The sequence below is a fragment of the Hyaena hyaena genome, unplaced genomic scaffold (genome assembly GCF_003009895.1).
Source record: "Hyaena hyaena isolate Hyena2069 unplaced genomic scaffold, ASM300989v1 scaffold_82, whole genome shotgun sequence".
NCBI lineage: Eukaryota > Metazoa > Chordata > Mammalia > Carnivora > Hyaenidae > Hyaena > Hyaena hyaena.
Genome location: NW_024080713.1, coordinates 1,565,194 through 1,585,443, shown reverse-complemented (window position 1 = coordinate 1,585,443; position 20,250 = coordinate 1,565,194). Strand labels below are relative to the sequence as shown.

Here is a 20,250-nt window from a genome sequence, read left to right as displayed (position 1 = left end):
TGCTCTCTCTCAAAAATAAACATTAAAGGGGCGCCTGGGTGGCTTAGTCGGTTAAGCGTCCGACTTTCGCTTAGGTCATGATCTCGTGGTTCGAGCCCCGCGTCGGGCTCTGTGCTGACTGCCAGCTCAGAGCCTGGAGCCTGTTTCAGAGTCTGTATCTCCCTCTCTCTGACCCTCCCCTGCTCATGCTGTCTCTCTCTCTCTCTCTCTCTCCTAGAAATAAATAAAAATTAAAAAATTTAAAAAAAAACCACAAAACATTAAAAAATTTTTTTAATTAAAAAAGATTCTTCTTGGGGCGCCTGGGTGGCTTAGTCGGTTAAGCGTCCGACTTTCGCTTAGGTCATGATCTCACGGTTCATGGGTTCGAGCCCCGCGTCGGGCTCTGTGCTGACTGCCAGCTCAGAGCCTGGAGCCTGTTTCAGTCTGCGCCTCCCTCTCTCTCTGACCCTCCCCTGCTCACGCTGTCTCTCTCTCTCTCTCTCTCCTAGAAATAAATAAAACATTAAAAAAAAAAATAAAATAAAATAAAAAAGATTCTTCCTTCAGACTGATTCATTATAGAAAAGAAGTTAATCTGACATTTCACTTATAAAGACTGAACATCAACACTGCAGTTCATCTTATCTACATGTACAGTTGACCCTTGAAAAACCTGGATTTGAACTGCCAAAGGTCCACTTATATGCAGATTTCTTGTAATATGTACTGTAAATGTATTTTCCTTATGATTTTATTAATATTTTTTCTCACTGTATTTAAGAATACAGTATATATAATACATGCAAAATATTGCCAACAGACTGTTAATATTATTGGTAAGATTTCCAGTCAACAACAGGGTATCAGTAGTTTAGTTTTTGGGATTTATGCCTGCAAAGGGCTCAGTACCCCTAGACCTGGAGCTCAGCTGTTCAGGGGTCAAATGTGTATTTGTATTTAACCATTAATCTAAGTAACAGACAAATTTGCTGAGTGACTTAAACTAAAAACATACTAAACGAGAACAAGATTCTAGAATACATGATCTCTGGGTCACGTTAAAAAACTCACTTCAATAAGCCTCAGGTATATTAAGTATATAGAAGGAATGACTCCAATATTATTCAATATGAAAAAAATGGTTGTTTGCAAAGTGCGTATGTACACCAAATTGAATAGTTCAGGATATTCATATGCTAATTTGCCAGCACACTATAAACAATAGAGAACTTGGTTTTTATTTTTTAATTTCTGAGAGAGAGAGAGAGACAGACAGACAGACACTGTGAGCAGGGGAGGGTCAGAAAGAGGGAAACACAGAATCTGAAACAGGCTCCAGGCTCTGAGCTAGCTGTCAGCACAGAGCCCAACATGAGGCTCAAACCCACAAACCGTGAGATCATGATCTGAGCCTAAGTCAGACGCTTAACAAGCTGAGCCACCCAGGTGCCCTGAGAACTTGGTTTTTAAAGTTTTAATTATTCAGTGGGAAGCTTTTAACATGCCTCTGACTTCCTGGGCACCAAGGCATTTTTGGTTTAGGCAGTCTCTTCAAGTGCTTGTTAAAGGAATGCACATTTTTGCAATAGTATGAGAAGAAAATCTGCATACTTTTCTTTAACAAACTGACAGAAAGAAAACACAAACAATGAACTTGCAAACAGACATTATATATAATAAACTTCAAAAGCCAAAACTGGTAAAACCTAGGCTGCAAAAACTGGCATTTTTGCAAATTGGGTGTCACGTAAATTAAGAAAAAAAAGAAAGAAAGAAATTAAGTACATAATGTGGGCTAATGCAAAAAGCAATTGTTAAAAAAAAATACCAAAGCAGGGGCGCCTGGGTGGTTCAGTCTGTTAGGCATCCGACTTCGGCTCAGGTCATGATCTCAGTTTGTGGGTTTGGGCCCTGCACCAGGCTTTGTGCTGACAGCTCAGAGCCTGGGGCCTGCTTCAGCTTCTGTGTCTCCCTCTCTCTCTACCCCTCTCCTCCCTCGTGCGTGCTGTCTGTCTCTCTCTCTCTCAAAAATAAACAAACGTTAAAAAAATTTTTTTAAATGCCAAAGCAGCCGTAAACAAACTATTTGTGGTTATTTAACATGTCTACAGACCAATTTTTTCACATCTGCGTGTGGAACTACTGCTGTCCTATTCTGATAAGCAGCTCAACAAACCCAAGATACTCTCCAGTTCCTTACGAGTTTACAAGTTAACACATTTCCCACTAACAACAGTTAATTTTTCAAACTCAAGTTAGTTCTGTAACAGGTTTATCTGGTATTCTACTTTGGGTAGATTATTCAACACAGTGGAGGGACAGTGTTCTAGATGCTGGGGACACAGCACTCAACAAAACATTCCTGCTCTTATAAGAAACTTACATTCTAGTGGCTGGTTGAGAAAATTTTGTGGTTTCTTTCTTATCACTTATTCTTCTTCTCCATACTTTCATGGGTCTCTTACATATGTACTAGCAAAGACTGCAGCAGTTTTAAAGTTCAGGTTTGTATGTATCCAAGTAACTGATTTTAGACCAGACCTTCAACACAATCGTTCAGAGAAGCAATAAAGGAGTTTCAATTAGTAAAAACTACACTTAAGATAGGGGCGCCTGGGTGGCTCAGGGATTTAAGCGTCTAACTCCTGACTGCGGCTCAGGTCATGACCTTGTGGCTCATGGGGATCGAGGCCCGGCTTTGGGCTCTGCACTGACAGTGTGGAGCTTGCTTGTGTATTCTTTCTCTTGCTCTCCCTCCGCCACTCACATGCATGCTCTCTCTCAAAAGAAATAAACATTAAAAAAAAAAAAAAAAAAAAAAAAAAAAAAAAAAAAAAAAAAAAAAAAAAAAAAGCCCCAGAACCTAGGGCACTAATAAATCAACTCAAAATTTTTGAAAATAATCCTCATCACTTTAAAAAGGCAGAGAAAATATTTACTTTATCCCTGTCTCTTGGTATTTCTCAACTTTAAACTTTAAATTCCATTTCTCAGGGCTCCTGGGTGGCTCAGTCGATTGAGCGTCCGACTTCGGCTCGGGTCATGATCTCACAGTTCATAGGTTAGAGCCCTGCATCAGGCTCTGTGCTGACAGCTCAGAGCCTGGAGCCGGTCTTCAGATTCTGTGTCTCCCATTTCTCTGACCCTCTCCTGCCCACACTGTCTGTCTGTCTGTCTGTCTCTCTCTCTCTCTCTCAAAAATCAAATAAAACATTTTTAAAAATTCCATTTCTGAGCAGTAGAATCTCTTTTCTTAAAATTTCATGGAAAATCCCATACTTAAAATGTGTAAAATTCTAGCTGAAATAAAGACTGGCCTGTCCCCATGCTCTTAGCATATGAAATGCCTCCAAGGACGTTTCAGAAACATCTGAAAGTCACTGCCTTAAGTAAATGCGCTATCTAAAGAGTTAACAGAAACATTTTTAAAAGTAGATTTAAATAACTTAAGACTCCTATGTATTTCCGTAATTCTGTCAGACATCTGACAAGCACAACTTCTCTGATCCTTAATTTTCCCCATCTATGAAATAACAACCTTCTCCTATAATCATGAAGGCCTGTCAATCCTACAACTGTACTATGATGAAGGCCATAATTAGTAGTGGCCATTTCCGATTTTAGGACCGGCACATCATGAGTGTGTACATTTTCATCTCAGCAGATCTTAATTTCAAGCTTCTGTTACCATCTCTGCTTTAGATTTAATGCTTTTATATAAATTATTACTACTAAACATCTTTTTCCCCAGATCACAAGGAACCAGATTGAAAGGTATTTTTTAAGCACTTCAATATTCTTCTCTTTCTTCAGAGAAGGTATGTACCAGAAATAATGTTTCCAGGGAAAAAGGACAATTTTGTTTAGTTTTTTGTTCTGCCTGATCTGAAAGCAGATGCTGCCTACTGTTTGCACAGTGACTAGAACAGGAAGAATCCAAGTGTGCATACAGGAGGCAATGAATGAGACTAAATCAAGACAATATTATAGAAGAACAGGAAAATAACCCAAGCCTCTGAAATAAAGCAGCTTCCTCAGTTATAAAGTCACGCTTCTTTAAAAATCACAATCCAAATACACATATACAATTATTTTGATTCTCTGTTGTACATGTGACCTCCTCCTATTAGCTTATGAATTAGTTATACCAAAGTATCAGACTACTGAAAGGTAGAATGTTACAGAGCATTTTCACCAAACTCAATTCCAAAAATATTCCATTCAAATAGTCAGTTATGAGTACATTTTTAGAAATCACTCTCTCCACCTTCAAAAAGAAGGCATGGTCTTCAAATGAGAAGACATTTCTGTGTATTCTTCTGCTAAATAATCTAGAATATTGCTGAGTCATATTCTGCTGGAAGTGGCAGATGTGAGGAAAAAGGCAAAGTTTTCTGTCATACAACAAAGAAAAAGCATTATAAAATAAGCAGTTACAATTCAGTTCTTTTCATCTAATCTGTTAAGAAAGAGGAGGGAGGGAGGGAGGGTGGGAGGAAGGAAGGAGAAAAAGTGATACAGCCATTTCAATGTAAAGAGGTATGAACTGTTACACTACCCCAGAAAAGGAGTTGTTCTACAGAGGCTGGTTGCTAAAGAAGTCATAACTCTGTAATTACAAACCATCTGTGCACAGGATGAACTGTTATAAATAGCTCTTCTTCCTAATAAGGGTCACGAGAAAGTCACACTATGAGTAGTTTTGAGTTCTCAAAGAGACCACTCTATGATAACCCTGTATTCTCACAAAGTCCTACAGCCAATCTATAAAGTTCAGATTAAATTCTTAAAGAGGTTCACAACTACTTAATCTAATCCTTACAGAAGACAATCTCTTGTCTGTTACACTGACAAAATGAGGTATTTCCATCCAGAGTTGCCCTGTCAAGTACCTGTAGAAGGGCTTTTGTTAACTGTTTTTAATATAACCCAAGCACCATCAATTTTAAGCCTCAGCATTCAATTCTGTACCAAAAGAAAAAGTAACCAATTCATATTTTTTCTATCATCAACTTAAAAAATGTATTTCAGAGATGTTAACATTTGAGAAAATGTGCATCTTATAAAGCTATCAGGCAAGAACTTTACAAAAAAAGTCCAAGACCAACCACTCATCTTTTTTTATTTAACATAATGAAAAGTTAAGTATTCTTTAGAGTAGAAAACATGCTGAATAAAATTTGGTTTTGGTCTCAGTTTTACTTTAAATCAACAGAACTATGTGATTTTGAACAACTCACCTACTCTCATTAAGGCTGACTGTGAATCACATACCTCACAAAATAGTTTTAAGAAATGAGCATAATTGCGTATGTACATTATAAAATGTAAAGCACAACGATGATGTCAGATTCTTATTAATGGCATATCTGAAGAATATAATACTATGTCCAAGTCTTGTTACGGCTGGTTTTAAGTCTTAAAAAAAATAAACAAACTAAATCTGTCACTTTGGTAATCCTGTTCTCAAAAACTATTTGAAGTGATTAATTTAGCCATTACATAAAATGACTTTGTTAAATTTACTACAACAGTAATGGAGAACCAAAGGATATTACAGATAATTATCAATTTTTCACTTTTCAAATGTTATACAGCGCACTAGAAAATACATTATGGAAACTCTGAACAGTAGATGTGAGGGTTAATGATCTGTCATCGTTCTAATTCAAGTGCTCAGAATCTGATTTCTTGCCTTATATTATTATACTTAAAAAAATTTCAAATATTATGTATGTTTTTAAATGTAGGCTCTTTTTTTCCTTTTAACATGATACAGTTTCCACAGTCTTTCCTACTGGAATAAGACAAAAGTGTTTCCTACTCTATATGCCTTGATATCTATCTGTTAGAGGTATTTAATTCTTCCTATCAAGAAGAAACCATTCAGACTAATTTAACTACAGGAACTCATCACTTCTGAAACTGGAAGCAGAAAGCTTTTCATCATTTCAAGCAAATGAGAAATAAAGCCAGCTAAATGTTTAGTGCCTACTAGCCCCCCTCTGCCATCACATGTAGCCAGAGAAGGGAAGCTCTTACTGAGAGTAACCATTTCAACCAAATCAAGTCAGGAAATCAGATCCTTTGTTCCATTTAAATAGGTCCATCATTATGTGGTTTATCTTTCAAATTAAAATGATGATACTCCAAGGTCAACCAATATCACTAGGTATAGAATCTAAATTAAGTGAGCTTTTACAGTATTAGAAGTCAGCAATACAGAATGAATTTAAGTGACAACCCTACTAGCAAACTAAGCTATGTGAACTTAAGTATTTACCAGTATGTTTTCCCCACTATGATTTCCACAATATCATGTGCACAGATCTTAACATATAATGCTTTGGATAAAAGTCTACTCTGCTCAATGATAAAGAAAACTATTTTAAAAATCATTTGTATTATTTTGGAGCTACAAGTGCAACTCTACTGTAGTAATTGCCTCTATATTCCAAATAAGAAATGCTTTTCCAAACACTGCTCTGAAGAATAGAAAAAATGATAAAGCCCAGCAATTACTTTTGGGAGGAATCCCATTTTTGCAGATGGGAAACCCAAATAAACAATGTAAGGGATGCAAATCCTTCCTGTAACAGTGTTTTAAAAAAACATTGCATAATAACCTGACGAGGAATTAAGTCTTTATCAAGTAGTTCATTTTGAAGGATACCAATAATCCAACAATAGATTTAATAAATACGTACAGTTCCAGAGAGGACATCATGGGGGCAACAGTTGAGAAGGTGACTCTTGCACACTCTGTCATCACTGAATTTGATTCGTTGGCGAGTAGTATCTCCTGTAATATAGGAAAGTTAATAACATTCAAGGTTAGACAACTGGAAAATACTTACTTTCTGAGAGCCCTACTATCACTAGCTTTTTCTGTGTGGCTATACACACATATATTTATAAATCAGCTCAAGAGGGATTAGTTTTTTATATAATATCCCATAAAAACACTATTTTAGACATGCAGTTGCAGTATGTGTACTGCAAATGTAACTCAAATAGTCAAAGTGGGAAAGCAATGCATTGTTAAATAGAGTACTTCAGAAAAGCATAGGGTACAGAGCAGGAATGGACTTTAAAGATTATCGAGTCCAACTCCTTTAAACCTTTAAACTGCAGATGAGGAAATTGAGGCCCCAAGAGGTTAAGCGACTTGCAGCAGACCCACTAGGAGAGTTTCTACTGGTATACGATGTTCCCTACTTGATACTAAGCATAGATTTATTTTGAAATTATTTACATTAATTGAAAAACATAAAAATAATCTTGCAAACATTGCATACACACTGCGAATCCCCACTGAACCCCAGACGCCATTTCTTCCACTATTTTGTTCCAGCTGAAGTCTCCCATTTGCTGCTGGGATGAGTTAGAGAGGGTAGAATAGCGTGTTTAAGAGTGTACAAACCTGGAAGAAGGACTTACACACCAGTCAAACAAAGGCACATTGCCTAAATGAAACTTAGGCGTTAACTTTAATGCCTCCAAAGGTACCATACCTTCAAGTTTTAGGTGGTCTGTGCTATATATGGCCAAACTGGATACATTTAAATTTATTGTCTTCATATAACACAATACACCTCCTAAGCAACAGAAGCATCCAACCTGCTAATCAAATAGGCCTATCTAACTCATATTTTAAAGAGTCTAAGAAAAAGAAAGGTAACTAACTCTAATAACAAAATACAGATGTTAGTTACAATTTTTTTGCTTAGAATCTCTTTGGGGGAAAAAAAAAAACTCTTAAGGATGTTTCCTCTATGTAGAATGATAAGCCCTAAGAAATGTGTTTTATTTTAGCCTTAAATTGGTATCATCATTGATGAATGAAAACCTACTGATGAATTACTGAAGCAAGAACTGTTGGTACCAAAAGAAATTATAAAAACTTCCGTACTTCATGTAATGCCTGGGGCACTCCAAACACTCATCTAGGAAGTGATTCAATTATTTAATTTGTTTTTTACATGTGAATAACAAAAGGGTTAAGCCATTACCCCTTTCACATGGTTTTATTTGAAGAGCTTAATGCAGTCAACTAAATATGTCATTTTTAGGTGGGGTAAGATTTTGTTCAAATTGTTTTAACTGTTAAAAAGACAACATTCTAATTGCAATCAAGGTATATTAAATTTAAGAAAAGTAATTTATAGCTACAATGATAGCTTCAGAGTAGTTCAACAATAGGTTTTCTAGAGGCTAGTCTCTAGTTAAAGTAGGTTATTTTTGACACCACAATTTGGAATAAATCATTTAGTGTTCACGAGCCTGCTACTATAATAAAGGTTATTTTGATGGTCCTTTTTTCCTTTTAAACACAACTGCTTTTGTTCCACATTCATTAACACATCTGAAAAGTTAGTGATAACTCACGGCTCGGCGAATGCGGGGCCTTTCTGACACTCCCTTGCAGATTGAAGTAGGCAGGCATAGATACATTGAACCTTTACAAATAAAACAAGGGGCCAGATTGTTCAGTCTGTATAGAATAGACTCTGCCAGCAATTTCAATACAGCATCTAGAAGTACATGTAGACTGTAAAGATTCTTGTATATGAAAACAAAAGTGAACAAAATCAGGGTGTTTTATTTTTCAAAATACTGTCTTAACAAGTGTAACCCTACAAAAGAATATGATTGACCACAGGAAAAGGTCCAATGCTGGAATTCTACAGGAAATGGTCTGTGGGCCAAATGGGGTTTTTTAAAAATGTTTTAAAAATCTTACCTCATTGAGACTTTGGTGAAGGCCTAAGTTCACACTTGAATGGTACTATGATAAGTAAACTTGCACCAGAATGGCAATGCTATATATTAGACATTTTTTGGTTACGGTCATGTAAGAAAAACTGTCTTAATTAAAATCTCTACCTAAATTATATTAAGAAGCTTAAAGATCATGTAGTTGGTTTGTTTTAAGTAGAAAAAAGCCCTTACATATCTAGGACTCTCCCTGCTACAATCTCTAAGCTTTTTAGTATGAAGCAAGAGTATGGTTTCAACGCTATGTCAAACTAATGGCTCAAGATTATTATAAACCAAACTTTAGAATAAAACCAAGGTTCTTAGGACTTTTACTAATCAAACATTTGTGAATTAGGGCGACTATTTTTGCTTCAGAAATCACAATATTAAGTCTAATATTAAGATATATGTGCCCTGAAGACACAGCTATCAGATAAAATATAAACAATTCCAAATATGAATTTAGCAAACATTATCCCTGATGAGCTTTTATGAAAAGAATCTATTTCTATGAATGCCAAAAAGTGTTTTAAAGTAACTTCCCACTGCCTAAGAACGGTTGCTCTATAAACATTTGATAACTGCAAACACAATAAATACAGCTATCAAATATCAGCCTATACATTACAGAAACCTTTAAGATAATGAAATAGAACCCCTAATAATATGAGATACAGAAATATCCTGAAGGACTAGCAACTAAGTATTTATTGGTATTTTTAAAGCTTTACTTAAGAGTCTTAAGGTTAATATTTTACACTTGATCTTAGCCAAAAGGCTGAGAAGCGATTAAAGTTATTATTTTAAAATGAATTGGTTACACTACCATGCAGTATTCAATTAATTTATGTGGACATATGCCATGGAAGTATAATTTGGCTAAGTCAACAAAGAATTTTAAAAATAGAAATACTGGTAATTTTGGTTTCTGTCAAGGTATCTGGCCCAAACCATGTTTTTCAAAAGAAACTAGGTAAAACAGCTCCCATTTGGGGGGGCGGGGGAGGCACATTACAATTAACAGAAAACAATTATGAATCAAATCTTTGAATACAAAGAATTACTTTATGAATTCAATATACTTTATCTTTGGATCTTCTGGGCCTATATTCACATAAAAATAACCTCAGTTATGAAAAACAATAACCCTCTTACACTAACACTGGATCCAAATCAGAATCAAACTTATTACTGAACGTATCTCCTCTGTGCTAGTCAATGAGGTTACAAATAGGCATATAATTACAAACTCTCTACCCTCAAGGAGTCCATGATTCTGAGAGAGAAACAGGACATTTAACAAGTCATAAATAAAGGTAGCATGACCCAAGTGCCAAATGGGTGTCACTAACAGTAGTATTTCAGGAATTCTAAGACTCTATAGAATGGCCACCAAGGATGGAGAGGTTAGAAAAGGCTTTGTGCAAAAAGCAGAAGCCAAAATTTAAAGAAAAGATAGGACTTAAACCACAGGGAAGAAGAACAACATTCCAAACTGGAGTATTATCTCTGACAAAGCTTATAGAGACAGAAAGGCTTAGGGAATGGTAAACACGGCAAGTCTTCCTTCACTTTGGCAAATGGCTGCATGTAAGGGGCCAGAATATTTCGTGGGTAATATCTGATTTCTTAATTTTTTCATTTTTCTTTAATCTAGATTTTTAGTATGTAAACAAAGAAAAAATTGTTTAAAAATTATGAGGCAGAGATTAGATCAAGTAATTTGAGTTAACAGCAACACAGTGTCCTATCCATAAAAGCATGGAGGTTGCTCTGCCCTATAACCTCTACGCTAATTAGGCTCTGTACAGAACTACAGTGCCAAATTTGTAGAATAAGAAACTTGATTCAGAACTTTGGTAGGCAAAGTGCCTTTCATTTGAATGGAAGCATCAAATTTCTGTCATCATTTCCTACCAAGCAATTAACTTCAGAGTAACAATTTATTTTACCTCTCTGATTCAACCCCTTCATGAGTTTCATGAATTGTAATTTGTATTTGGGAACACCTGATTGCAAGTGTACAATAAAAACTAGAATGCCTAGTATTCCTCTCAAAAGTTTCTTAGCAAGTTAACAGGGCCTAACATGGTACTGAGGTGGTTTCACTTGGGGAATGCCAATAGGCTGCTCTAAAAAGAAGGCTCCTATCCAAACTGTAGTCAAATACTGCTATTCTCAAAAATCCCCTTCAATCTGTTGGGAGGGAAAAATAAGCCCACTGTAAATGCCGACACCACTATTTTACGGTCCTGCCTTTTCTGAAACTGACTTAAGTCTTAAACTGTACTAGTAACAATGAAAACTTCAGCCTATATCATATCTGACATCGTTTTACATGGTGCATGCTATTTTACCAATGCCCACCCCCACCCTTCCCCCAGCGCCACCCACCTTCTCCCTCCCATACAAACAATAAATCAAATAAACTTTCATAGATTTAGGTGCTATTTTAAAAACATCAAAATTTTACTTTACCCATTCTCTCCGATGCTCCCTGTATTTTTTTAAGCTGTGAGTGGATGACCATGCTATGTGATCAACAACTGTGAAGGCTAAGCAAAAGTGAACTGAGTTTAGTATTGTAATTAAAAGAACCTTAAAGTCTGTAATATTTGACATATATAATGGTATGCAGAATCCTTATTTTACTGCATATTATCAGGCATTAATGGCAAGCAATTTATAAAAACAACTAATTAGTATTTCTTTCGTATAGAATTAGCTTAGAGCTTAGCTTAGGGAAACCAGAGAGAATAAAACTCAACCGTACACAAAGCAAATGGAAGCAACCCCTGGTTTATACATGGGGCCAGAAAGGGAAAGCCCTCCCCACAGGTACACTTGTAGGGGCCAAATGTCACTACTGGCTTAGAACAGAGTAGGCACATTCCCCCTGAAATAAAATCCATACCCCTTCAGTGAAAGGAAAGCAGAGCAAGAAAGACAAGCATCTAACCAAAAGCTTAAAAGCTTCTTATATTCCTGTGCCCTCAAATCCTCAAACACAGAGAAATGTTTCACCTTCTCATCACCATTTCTTGTATTAGCTACTGAGTCCACACAGTAACAAAGAAACTATATAGAGACCTATAGCCAATTTCTAGTCCAGGGCAGGAAGAAACTTGCCCTGTCCCAGTAAATCCTTGTGTTCAGAAGTTAAAGCAGATGATTACTGCTGCACAGTGCCCACTACACTGAAAAACCAATTTGATTACTTTTACACCCTCCTTGAAGTTTCTCATCAACTCTAACTTCTCCCACCTACCTTTGCTGTTCCTTTAGAGTTCGGCCTAAAACTCATCTGTAAGAACTCCTATTATTCTTTTAAAAAAATCTGTTATTCCATGTAATTGTTAATGCACTCAGTTTAATTCGCTGTATGTTTACATAGTTCCAAGTATAGAATTTGTTTTAGAAAATGACTCTGTACCATGTCTTAACATATTATGATTACAGATACTCTGAAAACAGATAATGTGACTTGATACATGTCAAACTTTTCAAGAATATATTTATTACATAAGGAAAGAAAGTGTACTCTGTCAAAGGTGGCAGTGGGAAAAACCAATTATGGCATTCTCTCTCCCAAATGTAGTTTCAAGTCACTTCTGTCTGACAGAACTCATAAAATTATACTAAGTAAATAACAACAAATTTCCTTTCCCCCAGAAAATGCAAAAGTAAGGGCGCTCTATGGTTCAGGAAGTCTATCCCTCTTCATCTTTTCACATGGTCCTACAGGCTTATAATCACAAATAGTACTACTATTACCCCTACCAGAACCCCCAAGACAACCCCTACATTTAAAAAATGCAATGCCCACTACTGCAGAAGAAATCTCTAGAACAAGTTCATTCTTACCGAATGTGATCAAAGATCAATAATGCTACAATAACTTTTTAAATCTACCTGCCTACTTGTCTATAAAAATCCCTGTAACAAACTATAAAGAATGAGACAGGGAAATAACCTTGGTATTAGGTGAAAGAGCTTGCAGGATATTTAAGAGCTAACAGAATGGTGATGGAAATGTGAGAACAGAAATACTAAAGTAGTTTCATTCCAAAGGCTCTATTCCACCCCCTGCCACCACCATATCTTCTCTCATTACACAAGCAGAGTCTCCGCCACTGGCAGGGGTCATGGTAGAATACATACTTTATAAAATCTATCAACAGATTTCTCCTTTTAGACTTAAGATCTTAACACATTAGAAAAGCCTTATTAATAAATTGTTACCTAATTATTAAGTTCTAGAAGTTGATTATACAGAATTTGTATTATGATATAGGTCATAAAGAAAAATTAGTCATTAAAAAGTTGCAGCCTGCTAAATTTTATATTTTGATACTTACTTGCAGAGCTGCAATTCTGATACAGTAACACTTGTACTCTGGATGTCTGGTGCCTTCTATCATCCACAACTTTCTATGCATAAAATTAGAAGTAAGGAAAGCTATCTCTGGCTATGAAGAAACAGCTGAAAAGAACCAAAGAAAAAGCAACTGGCTGATTTACCAAAAAGATAAATTCTCACTGGTTGGCTATCGCTATAAAAGCTAAGCAGAGCCTCCCCAAATCAAAAAATAATGAAGTTAAGAAATAAAAAAGGAAAAGAAATGAGAATATCAAAGGACAGAAGTGACAAACATCTCAATGATAAAGGAAGTTAAAATGGAAAACAGAGATTACCATGAAGGAGACTGAGCCTTCTAACTACTGAAAAAACACAGCAGAAACCGTGTCATGTTGAATATACACTAAATTCACAAGGATTGCCTCTGGGTAAAGGACTGTGACTATAAAGGGGAAGAGAAGGGACTTCATTTGTAATGTTTTATTGTTTTTTTAATTTGAAGAAACTATACAAAATAACATTTGTTTACTCTTGTAAGTGTCTTATTCTTTTGTATTTTTAAACAGTATTTGCAAAAAAATAGGCCCCTATAATCAGCATCACAGAATTCATCACTTAAAAATAAACGTTAACTGTAAATCTTCATTCCCTACTAGACTTTCAGTCCCTCTGAGGTTAGAGTCTTAGATCACTACTTTTACTGCAGAGACAAAAGATAAAACAAGTATGTCCATAATCTCTAAAGAAAGGAAGAAATAACTAAAGCAACTCAGCAACTCAGGAAAGAAAGATTCTATGCCTATCAACAATTACTATACCCTAAAGCACATCAGCCAATAAATATACTGAACACCATGCCTAGGGAAGTACCCCTCTAAATAATAAGGGGCAAATTAAATAACATGGGAATTTCTCAAAATACAAACACATGGTTTCTAGAACCTGAGATGAATCCACTATTTTCTAAGCAAGCATGTCCCACTATTCTCCTGTCCACAATGTAAAACCACAGCCATCCCCCCTCCCCCACCCCCAGTTTCTAGTCCAGGGGTTATCTTTAACAAGCAACTTTTCCCGTAGCCAGGCACCTTTTCACATTCCCACTGTGGAACAGGTTGGTGAAATTCTGCAAAACCACTGGTCACTATAGACCAAAACACTATTGGAGAGGTAAGAATTGAGACTAAATGAGGTAATTTCACCCCAGAGGTCTAGATGAACCTCTCTAGGGACTCCTAGATCGCTCCATCTCAGAGGTTATGTATTTCTTCTGGTCAGTTATTTCTGCTTCAGGCCTTGGGTATGTACAGTTCAAACAGCTTTTTCTTTCACATGAACTACAATTTTCATTCCAGAGTAGGAGATCTGTACAAAAGATGATTTTAGCTGTTGTACGATTTCACCCCAACAAGATTTCACCAACATTTTAAACATTACTCAATCATTTAGTGGTGATTATCATGATTAAGTTTTAAAAAGTACATGAAGTCCATCTGGTGCTTAACATCCAACAAGTTCTAATGTTTAGCACAAGTGACAACACAGTTTAAGTGATCTCTTTTTTGTGTGAGTCTAAGTTACCTCTTAAACACCATGTTGTTCTCACTCTTTTTCTGCCGACATGAATTTTCATTTTAAAATTAACTTAAACTTTAGAAAGTGACTTGAAATAAAAAATATTAAAAAACAGAAAATAGAGTAAAAAATAGTCAATATGGTAGTCTGACTAACATTTGGGAAACATTTATCTAGAACAGGGCTTCTGAAACTTTAATGTGCATCAGGGTCATGTAGAAGGCTTCTTAAATCACACATTACTGGTCCCAATCCCAAAGTCAGTTGGCCTGGGGTGGGCCCAAGAATTTGTATTTCTAACAAGCTCCCAGGTATTACTAAAACTGCTAGTCTAGGAATCACATTTTAAAAATCACTAATCTAGAATAGTGATCAATAAGCTTTTTCTTAAAGGGCCAAATAGCAAACAGTTAAAGCTTGCCAGCCATGTGTCTCTTGCTACTCAACTCTGTTTTAAGGCAAAACAGCCACAGACAGTATGTACACAAACGGGCATGGCTATGTTTATATAAAACTTTCCTTACAAAAAGTAAGTGGGCCACAGTGGCAATCCTGACCTAAACTATCCCCGAAAATATAACTGAAAAGGGTATACTGTGTAATCTAATAGGAGGACAGAACAAAGAAACAGTGAACAACTAAATATAACAAAGATACTATCCACTAAACATCCAACCTATTTATCTGAAAGGCAAAACTTTGGAAAGTTTAACTCTGAAAGAGAAAACGGAGGTCTCAAGAAAGTAAAACAAAACAATTTACCATGCACTCAGGAGACATGACAAAAGACTCAGCAAAGGCAGCTTGTTAAATTCTTTTCATGTTGAATCACACAGGTCAAACATCACTGCACATGGTTCACAACTAAATTAGAACATACGGATCAATATCTAGTGAGAGGTTTTTTTTTAGAAAAAGATTTTAAAGACTCCTTTCTCTAGCCCATGTTAAACAACAAAATGACATTTATTCAGTTTTTACAAAGTACTTCTATTACCTCAATAAACTTATAAATATTGATTAACTGATAATATTTTGGCCTTGCCTTCCAATTTCTACCCTAGCAGCTACTAGCGCATGAGATTTTAAACCAAAAGGAACAGAATGACTTTTCTGCAGGTGCTGAATTCTTAAGACTCCTGTCAGAAATATACCCTCTCTCAGTCCCTCATTCTTTCTCCAGCAAAATGTCCCAACTTTCATCATCTTCTTAGTCTACCACTTCTTAAGAATGATTAAGTGGAGATTTCTTCACAGACTATACTAACAGCCCAGGGCTCTTAGGATTCAACCCATTTCACGCACCTTTCTAGAATTTAATTCTTGAGAAGCATCTGCCTCATTTATCATAGTTTTGTCTACACTTTGTGACCTTCAGTTCAAAGTGATCAATCTTTGGTTAACCCCACCACTTGCCTGAACTCTCAGCAACTTCAAGCTTTAATGTGTGCATGAAATCACCTGGTACTGAACACCATCTGACTCAATGAATGACCATGATCCATAACATCAACTTGCCCTTGAGTTCCTGCTACTTATCCTGAACATGCAGCTCATCATTTCTCCTTGTTTGACATCTTATCCAAACCAAATCATTTACTTACTGCTTATGATGCTTATGCAGCGATAGACAAAATGATTTTTCTTCGGTTTCAACTTATTTACCTAAAGTAAAAGAGAGTATAGGCTCTCTTGCATAGGCTTCCTTGAAGAGAGCTAAACAGCTATAGATAATCCAAGGACAATACAAAATTATATGAAATGATACTACTCTTATTTTCTGGGCTGTTTTGCAGACAGAAATATTCAGAGTTTAAAATGCAAAATGAGTTAAAGTTTGTTTAAAACAGATTCACTGTATGAATGTTGAGAGATTTCAGTATTTTGATATGCCTAGACCTCTGATGAAGCCAAATATTTACTAAAACTCTTATTTAGCCTTATGTTTAACTATTTAATCTTTTTTTTTTCCTCCTAAAATTTCTTATGTTAAAAGACTTTACAAGCTCTGGGTTAAGATATACCCCATTATTTTTTAAAATGTGTGCTTGTACATCAAAGGCTATGCCTCCTTCACTTAAAATGAACAATCCAAGGAGAATAGAAGAATGGCTTACAACTGACCAAGAAATAAATATGGTTCATTATGCTAATGAAAAAAATTTTAAAAAAATGCTCTCAATTCAATGTTGATGACAAGTCAAGGGACACAGATTACAGTAAAAATGATTTTATGAAGAAAATCCACTGAAGAAAGCACTACTTCAATCTTCAATTCAATTATTTATTTTGCAGAAAGGCAGCAAGGTCATACTGTCCTACGGGTTCAACAGTTATGTACCACTAAACTTCTATTAGGAACAAGTAAATAATTTTCTGAACTTTATTTTCCTAGTTATGTCCTAGGATAAGTAGTGTCCTTTTAATTTTACATTCCAGAAAACTACTGTACAGGAGCAAAAATATTAAACTCTGACTAAATGTACTCTATTAACTGAGGAAATACATCATTCTATGGTTAGAAAGATTACCCTCGAAAGTAGATAAAATTATCTGAGAGCTTTAACTTGCCCTAAACATTTCCTAATAATAATGGGCAACTTAATGATGCTATAAAATTCTATTCAGGGTTCTACATTCTAATGGTCTACTGGTTGTTTCGGGTAAGGAGTGTGGTAGTACGGAGACGGGTGATTGCCATTCCTGGCATGTTTTAATCTTTCAGAGATTATTTCTGCTATTTAAAGGTTGTAAGTAATTAAAATATATGGAGTCCTCAAAACTGCTTACTGTAAATTCCCTAGTTTCTAAACTTAGGACATAATCTAAATTCATATCCTCAATTTTAATTCCTATCCCTTGCACCTTGCCAGTCGTTTTTAGGGTCAGAGACTTATAACCAAATTGTATGTATTGGCAATAGGGCTTTAGCTAACGGACATGCCTGCAATTAACCCAACTCCCAAAAAATGACGACAGTCTGTGCAAGGACACAGAGTTCCTCCAACTGTGACAAAGACAGTTCTCAAACTGCTGCTCGAATTTTCCTTTGCTGCTCCTCCCTACATTCAAATGGACTATGTTCAGGGAAAATAAATTATCCCTTTCCCTTCTATTAATGCTAACAACTAAAACAGAAAGGTATTTATATAAAGTTTAATGTATCTCAAACTTCAGATAAAATAACATACTAATTTATATCTACTTATGGTTCCTCTCTTCTAAAAAGCTTAAAATATACTTATTTTGCAATACTTCTTGAGGGTAACATAGGAAATTATTTGGTTTCCCATTTAACAAATTATTGATTTTACTTGAGGCAAAAAAGGTTAAGTGACTTACCCACAGTTATAATTAGAGGTACAGCTGGGGCTAGAAACCAGGTCTCCTGAGTCTCAGCCCAGGGCTCTTTTCCTTAGCCCATGATGCCTTATCAGAAAAATCCAAATACAGTCAGACCCCCAGTTACATGGGTATGAGTTACACTGATTCACATATACAAACTTTATATAGTGTGACCAATGTTTCAACTCACGCGGTACCCTGCTTCCATTTATGCAGTATGCCAGGCATCGGCACGATTTTCAGTGGCACACAGGCGGTTGCCACCACCAGGGCCCTAGGCAAAATTGCAAAGAAGGCAAAGTTTGTCTTTGGCCCTCCCACCACCCTTATGCATTCCTCTCCCACCTCCTGGTCATCCCCCTGCCCAGCCTCCCGGCGCCATCATGCTGCCCTCTGGTTGTCCAAAGCCCCCCACTTCCACCACTCACCAAGGACTGACCTTTCTGGAAGTGCCCCGTGTTCCAAAATTACCTCTCCATTTCCCTGACACTAAAATTCCTATTTCTGAGAATTTCAATGAAGTGTAGGTATTAGGTACTCTAAATGATTAACTGATTTAAGTAACTCAAAGTAAGATCTACTTTTAATAGACTTCCATCTCCAAGGAGTTTAAAAAGGAACTAATCAACACTGATTTGGGGGAGGGAAAGAAGGAAGAAATATTTTTTTTGGTGGAGAGGGGGAGGTGAAACCGAAAGGTTTTCCCAGTGCCCTAGGCCTCTTGTGCCACTTCAGATTCCCTCAGAGACAGGACACTAAGAGCTGAAGGGCCTTACTGGAACTTTGAGTCTCACTATCCCAGAAGACTGGTTGTTTTAGTTTGTTTCTGGGATGATTTTACAAAAGAGAGAGAGAAAAAGAATGAGAGAGAGAGAGAGAGAGACAGAGCTGCCTTAACTAAATACCCTCCCCTACCTACCTTTTCCATCTCTCTCCCACCTCTTGGATCCCCATTTCCACCTCTTAGTGCCAAAGACACCCAACAGCATTCCCTGTAAGCTGTTCTTTTGTCCAACACAAAGCTTTCCATTATGTGGTTTCAAATTATATGGTGTTATTCAGAAACGTATCCATGTTCCCCTACCCCTGGATAACTTGAAGTTGACTGTATGCTAAAAAAGAACAATCCTAATTATTTAAAGGTCCTGAATCATAAGATGAAATATGTAAACTCATTATCTAGTAAGAAGGAAAAGAATGTTCTGATTCTTATCTTGTATGCATAAAAGAATTAATCTGGATATCTAAAAAAACATTCAATCCTTTTCCTTGAAAGTAGTAGCTTTCTTACTTCTGGCCCAACACAGCAGTGAAAATCCAGTCATTTCAGCTAAATAATATTGTGGACTTGTTTACATGAATTCATTTGAAATCCTCTTAGTCTGAAGGCAAAAAAAAATCCAGTAACAGACACATGAAAAGTGTAAGTTTATTTGTATACAAAGCAGAATGGGTTTTTAAGAAACCCATGTTTCTGCTGTCTACACACACAGGAATAGAAAGAGAAGTACTTTTCTATTTAGCTTTGCAATACTAGATTGGCTACCTAGTTTGGAAATTTATCAGGCGATTAAGTTACTTTGCTCCAACTACCCTCCCAGTAAAATTAAAAATTCAATCCATGCAGAAGGTACCAAAAATGGTATCCATCTAGGATTAAAAGTCATGTAAAATCTTAAATGATTTCCAAATTTTTATTACAAAAATTAGTTGTTCTATCAGCCAATATCCTGAATTAGGTCTCTTCCCAATACTGTCTTCATTATGGAAAAGGAGCAATGTTAAAACATGCTGCAGTTATAAAATAGCCATTCTTATCTAAAAGTGAAAAATGAACAGGTAAAAGTTTCTCCGGGGGCATTTTTAATCAATGTCAATATTCAAGGGTTTACTATACAAAATTCATTTCCTTCCCAATCTTCCCCTCCTCCCTACACAACCACAAATAGGTCTGCCACCTCCACCTGTTTATACGTCCTATGAAGACAAGTTCCCAATGTGGGTTTTTATTAAAATTCAAATGTGAACACTGAAAGTCACTCAGTATGCACTGCAAAAAATATATGAATTCAGTATATATTTTAATCTACTCACATATTTTGCTGCAAAGTACTCAAGAAAATCAGAAAAGCAACTGTTAAAAAAGAGGAGTGTGCCTCTTCTCTTACGTCAAGCAACTTAAATAACTTTTCAAGGAAAAATCGTTTCTTTAATGGCTAAGAAACGAT

At 36.1% G+C, this 20,250-nt stretch overlaps 1 protein-coding gene across 5 annotated transcripts in view; it reads right to left on the bottom strand.

Annotated features, from left to right (window-relative positions):
- LOC120232966 (putative RNA-binding protein Luc7-like 2) overlaps window positions 1–20,250 on the bottom strand; it is a 57,574-nt gene that overhangs the window by 35,756 nt on the left and 1,568 nt on the right. Inside the window, exons 2-4 of one of the 5 annotated variants that reach the window (XM_039234008.1) lie at window positions 18,213–18,296; window positions 8,371–8,441; window positions 6,690–6,784 (exon numbers count right to left, since the gene is read on the bottom strand). In XM_039234008.1, the coding sequence (XP_039089939.1) occupies window positions 6,690–6,784; window positions 8,371–8,441; window positions 18,213–18,250 (204 nt within the window). In that variant the 5' untranslated portion in view covers window positions 18,251–18,296. Of the gene's footprint in view, window positions 1–6,689; window positions 6,785–8,370; window positions 8,442–11,220; window positions 11,380–18,212; window positions 18,297–20,250 lie in introns of those variants that run through there. The other 4 variants (XM_039234010.1, XM_039234011.1, XM_039234012.1 and 1 more) reach the window with 4 other exon arrangements.